Source organism: Austrofundulus limnaeus, unplaced genomic scaffold, assembly GCF_001266775.1.
Source record: "Austrofundulus limnaeus strain Quisiro unplaced genomic scaffold, Austrofundulus_limnaeus-1.0 Scaffold350, whole genome shotgun sequence".
NCBI lineage: Eukaryota > Metazoa > Chordata > Actinopteri > Cyprinodontiformes > Rivulidae > Austrofundulus > Austrofundulus limnaeus.
Window position 1 is genome coordinate 436,446 of NW_013952752.1, and position 11,282 is coordinate 447,727.

The 11,282-nt window shown below is 39.4% G+C and overlaps 2 protein-coding genes across 2 annotated transcripts in view; both read right to left on the reverse strand.

The window, feature by feature from the left end:
- The window catches only part of dock11 (dedicator of cytokinesis 11), a gene marked incomplete in the record, with an annotated part of 150,499 nt that extends 147,117 nt beyond the window's left edge, over window positions 1-3,382 (reverse strand). Inside the window, 1 exon segment of the mRNA XM_014022950.1 lies at window positions 2,782-3,382. Within this exon segment, the coding sequence (XP_013878404.1) occupies window positions 2,782-2,886 (105 nt within the window).
- Window positions 3,383-7,151: 3,769 nt separating this feature from the next.
- The window catches only part of haus4 (HAUS augmin-like complex, subunit 4), an 11,267-nt gene continuing 7,136 nt past the window's right edge, over window positions 7,152-11,282 (reverse strand). The window contains exons 4-9 of the mRNA XM_014022935.1: window positions 10,959-11,099; window positions 9,489-9,585; window positions 9,246-9,391; window positions 8,400-8,530; window positions 7,555-7,623; window positions 7,152-7,473 (exon numbers count right to left, since the gene is read on the reverse strand). Of these exons, the coding sequence (XP_013878389.1) occupies window positions 7,287-7,473; window positions 7,555-7,623; window positions 8,400-8,530; window positions 9,246-9,391; window positions 9,489-9,585; window positions 10,959-11,099 (771 nt within the window). The 3' untranslated portion in view covers window positions 7,152-7,286. The remainder of the gene's footprint in view (window positions 7,474-7,554; window positions 7,624-8,399; window positions 8,531-9,245; window positions 9,392-9,488; window positions 9,586-10,958; window positions 11,100-11,282) is intronic.

Sequence of the window (11,282 nt, forward strand, 5' to 3'; positions counted from 1 at the left end):
GATTAGGAATGAAATTATCAAAAGGTGCAGCACAGCTTCAACAACTTGGAGATAAAGTAAGAGAGGCTCGCCTGAGACGGTTTGAACATGTCAAGAGGAGGACAGTGGGTATGACAGTATGGTAGAAATGCAGCTGTCAGGAAAAAGACAAAAAGACGTTTTGACTGCAGATAGAGAGGATAAGGAGTAGGGGTGGRAATCTTTTACTATCTCAGGATTCAATTCTGATTTTTGGGGTCACGATTCTAAAAACTGATAAATTGAACCCATTTGTCATGTTCCCAAAGTGCTTCATCTTCATTTTGCARACCTTGCACACAGTGAAGCTCATGTCAAACTCAAACTTATTCAGTAAAAACCAAAATGAGCCCAAATATTTGCAATCAATGAAGATGGCGTCAGTTGAATATCTTTAAGGGGTACCGCAAGGTTCATCCCTAGATCCTTTTATATTCTCTACTTTCATTAATTCAATTCAATTCAGTTTAGTTCAATTTATTTATATAGCACCAAGTCACAACATACGTTGTCTCGAGGCACTGTACATGAAAAAAGAACAATCTAAAGAAGAAGCCAGCAGATTGTGTTGAATCACTTCATCACAGTCTCCCATCCTGAGCAAACAGTGGAGAAGAAAAACTCCCTATTAACGATCTTCCACAGTCTGTTCTAACTGCAATTTTGGATTAATTATTATGACTCACAATCAAAAAAAGAGAACAGTTAAGTAGGTCCTCTGGACGGGCTCTTCTTTAATGAAACGTTTTGTCTCTCCAAGAGACTTGTCTCTGACAAACTGGGTCTGAAACTGAAGCTGTTTGAAGTCCAATTGTTTGTATTTGATTTTACTACCTGGATTACTGGGATRCATCAGGACATTATGACTGATAATTTTGTTGTTTATTTTATGTASTGTAAGGACCCTTTGAGTATGAGATTTTACATGTCGAGGGGTTATCCTTGAAACAAACAAATAAATAAATAAATAAAATATTGTTGTCAGGCCAGTGAATTTATCAAGTTTAAATTGACTTTAAAGTTCCACCCTTGTAAATTCTCAAACAGGGGTGCCCAAACATTTTCTCTGAAAGGGCCAAAATTAAAATCAATCTGAGGGGGGTGGGCCAAATGCAGTAATATAATACACGAAATGCAAATATTTCAAGGAAAGTTGTATTTTTATGATTAAGCTGCAGCCAGTGCAGTTGCCCACATTTTTTTGTCTAGCCCATGGACATGGAGAAAATTCAACGTTTGCTCGGGCAGCAAAGGTTCATAATTTAAAATTTGAGTATATGGGGTCTTATAAGGTGTGCAAATCTAGAAATGAACTTAAATCTAATATAAATGTCTCTTGAAGTTACTTGTATTATAAGTTTAATCTTATTATAGTTCAAAGAAAAAGTGAGCACCATGAGTTAAGTTTATCTGACTAGAGCTCCTTGTACCTATAGGTGGACCAATGTTTGAAAAGACTAAGTGCAAATAGTATTTCTACATAAAACAGGAGATTACAATCTAGTAACCAGGATAACTGGTAGTGGGCCACATCAAATGGCTTGGCAGGCCAAATTTGGCCCACGGGCCCCACTTTGGGCACCTCTGTTCTAAAAGGACTGTGAAAAGGTTAAAAAAAACAGGAAACTGATGATGAAACAGCTCAAGCGTGGAAGCCAAACTTTCTCTCCTTATGACGGACTTTCAGAGATGAAGAAGTGAGGAAGCTGCAGAGAGGAGACTCGGCCACATCATGCCTGAGGGGAACCCCTACGTGAGACAAGAGCAACAAAACATCCATTTGTTTCCCCACAACAGCAAGCCAGCCGTAAAACAAGAAGCCTGACACTGCTTCTGCAGAGCAGRGAGTACACAATCATCCCACATGGCTACAAACCACGCAAACACACACAATTCCAAACACTGTTGCTGCAAAACACAACCTCGTCACAAGGTTATTTCCACTAGGAGATTCACTGTCACGCTCCTGGAGATGATCGTCATGAGACTAAAACCTAATTCCTCAAAAGAATGAGGATTAATCTGAATTAATCTTTGAAAGCTGCAGACTGTCAGTCACTGATGAGAACAGGATATTTGAGCAGCAAGGCATTAGGAAACAAGTGTCAAACTTCTAAATTACTGACATATACACACACACACACACACACACACACACACACACACACACACACACACACACAAAAAGAGAAATGCTGGATCAGCAGGATCCTAAATGCTATTCATCTGAAGCCACTGCGTCTAATCCCTCCTAATGATTGGGGCCAGTTCAGCTCTGCTCTTCTGCTTCCCACAATCATGGCTTAAACCTGCAAAACTACCACCCTGACTTTAAATTCAAAAACCATCACTGCTGGTTTAAGATGACTGTTTTTTTCTGAGCTCCATGTGGAAATCCAAAATAATAATTATTAAAAGAAGAAAAAGCTATAGCAGAGGAAGCCATGCTGCTGCAGCTGTCCAACAAAAGGCTCCCCACAAAACTAGGGGGGGGGAAAGAGTTATGGTGTGTCTGGGGATGGAGTTAAGTTGTTGGACAGGCAGCTAATTTACAGAAAGGCGGGAAAAGCACGTGCGAGCTGAGTTATGTCTTTATCCCCTCACCGTGAGGGGTCACAGCCGCAGCAGCRGGGACGGTCACAATGAGGAAGGGGAGACTGAAAACCAGATAAAAAGACTAACCAGGAGGTTTTGGCGATGTTTTGTTCTCTTATGTAGCGTTGGTGCCCCTCTCCCCCCTTAGTTAAAGCGGCTCGGACTCACCACGAGCTCCACGGTGCTCCTCACAGCTTCCGACACGCTCTGCCGGACCTCCGCCGCCGTCCCGGGCTTGCTGAGCCTCTTGGTGAATTTCCGCACCTCGGACATAATGATGATGATGATGAGGAGGAGGAGGAGGGTGGTGCTCCTCCAGATAAAAATCTACCGGTTGAACTTGGAGCCGCTGGCTGTGGATGCTGCGTCCACACACGTCCACGGGCGGACGGAGCAGCGGCGCGGATCTGACAGACAGACCGACAGATGCGGGCTGAGGCGGGGCTGCAGCTGATGGAGGGTGATGATGGTGGAGGTGGTGATGTGGAGACGAGAGACGGAGAGACCATAACAACAGCGAGATGTCTCACTCCCACTCACTTCCGCTTGCCCCCCAAACGTGGCGGAGGAAAGAGGTCAAACGAAGATCGTCAATGAACGAAGAGCATCAACTTCTTGTGTATTTAATGGGCTGGTTAAACACTGAGTTGTAAGCAGAAATTTTGCTCAAATTATAGTTTTATGAAACTTTCAGAAAATATTAATTGTATGGACATTTATCACTGATTAATATGTGGCGACAGACCCWTTCAAGGTAGCTTTTTAGAACACAAGCATGGCTTTAACTCTGGAGCGCTGACTGAACTTAAAATGTTTTTCAATTTTTGTCMTTAAATTTTGTCAGAATCAGCTTTGTAGGCTATGTCTGTTAGCAAAATATCTCACAAACTATTAAATACAATGATACTTTCAGGAAATGATCATTATAACTAACTCAAATGGCCACAGCAAATGACAATTAGAGAATACAAAAATAGCTCTGTCAGTTTTACAAAAATCACTCTAAAATTTAGTGCGTAGTTGTGAGTCATTTGCAAAACATGGGCTAACTCATTGTGCAAGATATTTCTTAAAAATTTGCCCTTAACCCATAAAAATATAAAAGAAAACTAACTATGAATGGAAAAAAAGTCACGGGTTTAATCTTTATTTCTGTCATAATTACTTTATTCGCAATATTTGAAATATTTGTGTAGTTCAACCAAAGAATTTTGGGGGTCACAACAAATTCCRGCTATTCTTATTTTCAGACTCAAAAGCTAAAAATTTTAGGAACCTGGTTTGAGTTATGACAAAGGCTGGCCTCTCAAAGTTGATGGCACACTGCTCTCTTGTGGATGGTGCTGCAAAATACAGAAAAAAAGGCAGCAAAGAGCTTTCATCATCCACTGTTACCAGAAGTAGAGCTTGCTGCCTTTTTATCAAGAAAATTAAACACTTCTTTAAAGCACAAGTTACATATTTTAGGTCATAATGACTTTTAGACCAGGACCTTTTTAACTGTCCATAAATCTGATCATTTCCTAACGATATGAACTTCATAAATGCAGTGTTTATCAAGATTACAAAAACAATCACAGAGCTCCATTTCAGATTGTACAGACCTCGGTTAGCAGGGTAAAGGTTAAAGGTCACTGAAGGTCAAGACAATTAGGAAAAAATAATAAAAAGGATGGCTAACTAGGAATGGTTGCAATTGGTGTCCTTTGGACAGGTGGGACTAAAGTAGAGATGTTTACCCCAAAATGCACAGTGCCATTTTGTCTGGTGCAATGACATGTAGAGCTTGCAGGCTTCTTTCCCAACAACAACAGAAGGAGGGGACGTTTGTTCAATTATAATACATGTCGTTGGTTTGGAGATACACAAGGTGAAGGTGGTTTGGGATCTTTGCAGTCATGAGAAGGGACAACTATTCTAAAAATCCACATCAGAACAGCTGAAAGAAAATGTGCAAACTCTTAATCTAAACCTAAAAGAGGTGGCTGTATACACTTCCTGGACAAAAAAAAGTGGCCACCTGGATTTAACTAAGCAAATAGGTACGAGCCTCCTATTGGATAATTACTGCATGGGTCATTAAGTTATATAACCCCAACTGGTGCAATGAGCTGCTTCTCATGTGGAAAGACACACCCTGTGGGCATGGAAAAGATGTCAGTCTGTTTGAGAAGGGTCGTTGTCAATGTGTGGCATCACACATTGGCATCAAGCAGAGAAAAAATCTAAGGAGATTACAGAAACTACTAAAATTGGGTTAAGAACTGTCCAACGCATTATTAAAAACTGGAGGAATAGAGGGGACCCATCGTCCTCGAGGAAGAAATGTGGCCGTGAAAAAAAATCTTTAATGGCCTTAACGTAAACACTTGGTGAAATCAAATCAAAGAGAAACAAGAGTAGAACTCCAGGCTATGTTTAATATTTAAAGTAAGAGAATTTCCACATGTACAATGTGAAGGGAACTCCAGGGATTGGGACTAAAGAGCTGTGTAGCCTTAAGAAAACCACAAATCAGTGAGGCTAACTGGGATAAAAGGCTTAAATTATAGGGAGCATAAAGATTGGATAAAKGGAAGAAGCTCATGTGGTCTGATGAGTCCAGATTGACCCTTGAGAGGCAGGTGAAGTGATGCACCCATCATGCATAGTGTCTACTCTACAATCCTGTGGTGGCAGTGCTATGATGTGGGGTTGCTGCAGGTGGTCAGGTCTAGGTTCAGCAACAGTATGAGTTCAAAGAATGAGGTCAGCTGACTACCTGAATATACTGAATGACCAGGTTATTCCATAATTGGATTGTTTCTTCCCTGATGGCACGRCCATATTCTAAGATGACAATGCCAGGATTCATGGAGCTGGAATTGTGAAAGAGTGGTTCAGGGAGCATGAGACATAATTTTCACACCTGGATTGGCTCCACAGAGTCTATTGAGAATCTTTAGGATGTGCTGGAGAAGACTTTGAATAAAAAATAAAATTTAATTTAAAAAATAACTGTCTAAATATCTGTTGATTATGTTCCTATTGACCTCATTATATACAGAGACAAATTAAACTTCAATTAATGCAGCATTTAAGGTGGTTTGTAGTTTGAGATGTTCATATTAATATTGTAACATTGTTGTGTATACAACAGCATTAATAGCCCATTTAAATTATACTACTAGTCTATATTACATTTAAAATTCTAATTCAAACAGAATAAGCTTTTGTCAACATAATTATGGAGTGTGATTTATTTTCAAAATATCTTCAAACTAATGAAATATAGTTATTAGTGAAGAAAATCAGTCTGGATAACAGCAGACTGACCTCTTGTAAAATTAGACAGGTCTGCACCATACTTTGTATCTAAAATATAATCTTACAAGAAAATATGTGAATGCGATAGGTTCTCCTAAATCACTCGTACGCACAGCTTAAGGACAATTCTGTTCATACGAACGGTTCTTACATGAGGCCCAATGACTGAGATGGCTGGAGCAGGAGAWAGAACTGGTAACCCTTCGGTTACAGGACTCCCCTAACCACTCTGCCACAGCCGCCCCACCATGGTGGCACTCTACTTTTAGTAACCTCTTCCTGGATATTTTTAGCAGCTCGTATGTGGTCAAGTCACTAAGGATGGTGAGCTTTCTGGCCAAAAATAAATGTGCACCTTCCTTTGTCTGCTGGGAGGACGTTCTTCTCCTTGCTGAGGTTGTTGGGGGCATCCCTCTCTTTGTTGTTAGAAGGTGGTGGTTTGGCATTGCTGAAGCAGGCTGGAACTTTGTTCCTAAGTTGTTCATTTACCATTTTGYGTGCAACAATACATGTACCCAATTTGAACCAATCAATACAGAGCTTTAGGTTCAATATCGAACAATACAGATTTTTAAAATTTATTTTATCAACTTGTCTTCTGAAGATGCTCTGTTGAAGGATCAGTGGATCTGTGTTCGACTACTCCACCTAGGCTGCATTTTCGAATGCAGATCCACTGAGAAACTTGCTGTTTCAGCAACATTTCATTTAAAAACTGTACTTTTGAGGTTGAACAAATGTTCATAATTAAATTAAACAAATTACAAGTTAAAAAGGGCATGAAAATTTCTCTTTTTTGTATCAGAAAAATATCAAACTGTGAGACTAAAGCATCGAACCAAACCGAATCGTGAATTTTCTGGATCGTTGCACCCCTACATTTTACAATTTGTTCTGCTTCAGATTCTGGGGTTGTTGTTCTGGTAACCCGTCAATTCCAACAACTGGAAGAATGTTGGGCAACACACTGGAACACTAGAACATGCCAGGCAGGGAGACAGAGAAGACAAAGAATATATCTGAAAGACACCCAGCCAGAGACTGAAAGCCTTACCAGAGGACTGAACTTTGCTGTGGCACCAAAAAGAATTCCTCTGGTGAAAATGATCACGGCCACATTCACAACAACAAAATCCCTGAATAAGGGTGTAAACCCCTTTAATAACAAAACCCTCTGAAATTCAACTGGGTAGATGGTTAAAACAGATATTTAATAGATCAAACAGGCCTGATTACTTTAGGAAAATTAAATTTATTAGCAAATTTACGTAAAAAAAACAGTCAAACTTCCGTAACACGGCAGAGTTACAAATATTAATCATCCCATGAGCAACATGATGCTGCCAGATCAGCATCAAACAATACCTTTACTTCTCATTGTAGTGGCTCAGTTCCTTCAGAGCCCACTTCTTCATGTCAATCTCTTGCCGTAACTTAAAGTACTTGTCAGCCAAAACCTCAAACTCCCTGCCCAGAATCTTAAAGGACGACAGCTTCATCTCGACAGCCTGCTTCTCTTCTTTACTGGCCTTCAGCTCCAACTCCAACTTCTCCCTGCGACACAGAGGAACGCATCATGTGAGGTGCAGGTTCTGAAATAATCTGCCAGGTAAACACAGCATCAGTGAACCTTGCCTTATTTTTCTGTGAGCAGAAATTGTGTCAGCCGTGTAGGTGTCCAGCTGAAGTTTCACCATCTCACTTCTTTGAAAAAAGGAACACAGAGTCATTCATGTCATTCACAGCAATTAGCAATAACATTACAACCACCCAAACAGCACCCCGAGATACCGAGGCACAAAGTCCAAGTTAGTGCTGGACGGTRTGACCCAAATTTTATATCTTGGTATTTTCAACAACTATTTTTCTTTTCATCATTCTTGATCCAATATCACTTCCTGTCAAAAGCAGCAATAATGATTTAGCCTGTTTGTGCATATTTGTCCRTTAGCAAAATATCTCATGAACCGCTGAATGATTTAAATTGAAACTCTTACAATTAACAATATTAAGTACATCTACAGCTAAACAACAGATTACCTTTTGAAGCCAACMTGACTATTCAAGATGGCCTCTAAAGCCAACAGAGCTTAGTAAAACACAAACTCAGTTAATGTCTAAGATAATGAGATAAGCTTGGTGTGGTAGCAGCTAGCTGAAAATCATAACCTATACTCTGAGCGCYAACAGATCTTGTATGAATGTCCAAAACGTTCAACATAAAATGATTACTGTCTAAAACCCTACGGTGAAATTTATCAGGSGTTTTTAGTAGCTTTTTTTCAGCTTCGAACAAACGGTTCAAGGACAGAACTTTTACTTTCTGCCTGAAATCCCACCTACTGCCAGGTGCTCACTTCACAGAAACTRACAGTGGACATAATATTCACACTTTGCCATACATTTATTCTCATACATTTCTGAAAAAAATGAACACAGTCGCTAACATATTCACAGTAATAGCACTGAACACGCCTTACTTTATCTTCTGCAAGACTAATTCACATTTGCCTTCAAAGTAATCTAATTTCTTCCTGTCCAGATCTGTTTGGATGGTCAGCCGGTGGTCCAAGATGAGAGACTGGAGAAGCTGAATGCACTTAATCAGCTCCTGATGAGAAAAAACAAAGAGCAGGAAAAAAATATTCAAATAAAGAAAGGAGCCGTGTGAGCAAAGTAAACAGGTCATGTAGCAGGAAATCCACCATCAGCACACAAGTAAGTCTACAAAAAAAGTCAAATACCCCATTCATCTATTCTCTACTTTCAGGCCTTTACAGTAGGACAGACATATTTTCATTGGAAGATAATTCATTAAGGAGGTATTATTTTAAAGGGGGTGTATTATGCAGAATTAACTTGCGATTTAATTTGTGTTGTAGATGAACGATCATGTAAGGCAATGCCTGAGATACACCTGTACATATATTTTACCACAAATCAATCTCCCCATGGGGACAAATAAAGTATAAAGTAAGTAGAGTGTTTCTTTGACTCATTCATGCACAAGTGGAGCTGCCTAAACACTCGCTGGTACAAAGCTCCGCCTTTTCACACAAAGCTCCTCCCTGGAGCTCAGTCTGCAGCCGAGCTCCTGTCCCACAAAGCACCCCTCCCACAAAGCATTGTCGTGAAGACGTGCTGAAGTGGGAGTGTCAGAAACGGTAAGAGGTTCTTAAAGAGACAGAGGCCAATTTCAAGGCGTTTAGATAAGCTATGATGCAAAGTCACATTATTTTCAACGTACAGAGTTTTCATAACAACTGAATGTAACAGTTACTTGATTGTGGTATAGAAAAATGATAAATATTCAGACCAGTGCTTACAGAGAGGTACAGCTGGATCTGCCTTTGCAGAAGGACTGTGTTCTTTCGATACGTCTCCTTCAGAGTCTCTGTTTCTGTTTTTTCTTTATCCAGCAGTGCTGAAAGATGAAGCAGCTTGTTGGTCTTCAGACTCTCACTCTCGTTCTCTATGAGACAAAACATTCAGCTCAGTGCGGTCAACGTGGAACTAATACACTAAAAGTCAATTTGCCAGGTAACAGCAGACGCTTTTATCAAACATACCGCATTCAGGCTGACAGTAAGAAAGAAGGCTCAGACATTTTTCCTTCAGATGCACCTCCAGCGTTTTGAGCAGAGCTTGCTTCATACTCTGTACATTCTGATGAAGACATACATCATTTTTTTACAGTCTATAGCACCTTTCACAGGACAATCCAACTGCTTTACTATACAATAAAATGTGTAGAATGCAATCAGAAATGTAAACTAACATGAATAACAAAAACACAAGAAAACAGAGACATGTGTGGTTAAATCACAACTCCCCAAAGGCCTAGCTTTCTTTGAAAGAATGCATATAACACATTGCCTTTTATGCCAAAACACCAAAGTTTTAGTCATTTTGGTTAAACGTTAATGATGTTAACCAGTTGGCACCCAATGGCTCTCAGCAAAGACCACATCAACTTCTAAGTCAATAATTATAAAACTGTCTGAGTTACAGGCTTTTTATCTGGGCTAATGTTGAGAAGCAGTGACCGTCTTGAACTGTGTCGACTCCACATGGTGTAGTAGTGATAGTCTGAGTTTATTTCAAACGTGTAAAACAAAAGAACAGGTACCAATGCACAAAATGAAACATATTTGAACAGGACTGGGAAGAAGTACAAACTTATTTAATCCCATCCTTGTCTAAAACTTACTTGTATATTAAATTCTTCTGTTTCCTTATTCTAAACTACACAGTTATGATTTCAATAAGATTTAAACAAGAGTCAATTTACCTGCTATTCTATAACAGATATAAAATATTATTGATTTATTACTTTCTAGAAATTACTGTGCTTTTTTCATCTCGCATTCCATCTTACCATCACTCATGGACAAAACACCCAAATACTCAAACATTCCACATTCTCCACTTTTCCAGTCAAGAACCATGGCCTCAGACTTAGAGCAACTGATTTGAACTTACCCATTTCTAGCATCAAAATGTTTGGGTTTTTAATTTTAGTTATTGGTTTTTAACATCCTACAGGCTCTGAGAGAAAATAAATATGAAGCTGTGCTGAATGTGCATGTACGGATGCTAATTTTGGGTTGGGAGTTAAGTTTAGGACCATGGTGTGAATTGAGTTTAGGTTAGTTTTAGGGTGTGAGGTTAATTTTAGGGTAAGTGGTCGGGGTTAGGCTATAAAATTTCCAATAAATTAATGGGAGTCAATCCACGGTCCCCAGGGGGATATAAAAACAAAGCTGTGTGTGAGTTTGGTAGATTATTTTTTAGAACAATGCTTCTAAGCTAGTTTTCAATATAAAAGCAAATCTGTCCTTATTTGGGTTAACTATTTGCTAATTTTAGCTTTTAGCTAGCTTTTTGGCTTTCTGGTCCTTTTAATTTTTGTTTTACTCCTTTTTTTTGTATTTGTTCTGCTCTTTTTTACTTTTTCAATTTAGTTTCATTAAAGTCATTTATTGTGTACAAAATGGGAAAGAAGTAAAACATGAAAACAAAATGTTACTTTGATTTACCGTTTTTGCAGGCATCAGCTCCATCACGTGTTGGGGTGTCAGGGCCAGGACAGGAAGCTGGTCCTGGTTTGTGGAGCTGCTGGTTTCTAACTGCTTGGCACACTTGGCAACCAGCAGACACCTCTGCAATGTCTCATAAAACTGAGAAAATAAAGCACAGTGTATGTTGTTTTTACAAACCATTTAAGTGTAAACCCAGATAAATGCAGAAAGGTTGTCAGTGTTGACATACAGTGAACAGGTAACCAATAAAATAATATACACTCACCGGCCACTTTATTAGGTACACCTGTCCAACTGCTCGTTAACACTTAATTTCTAATC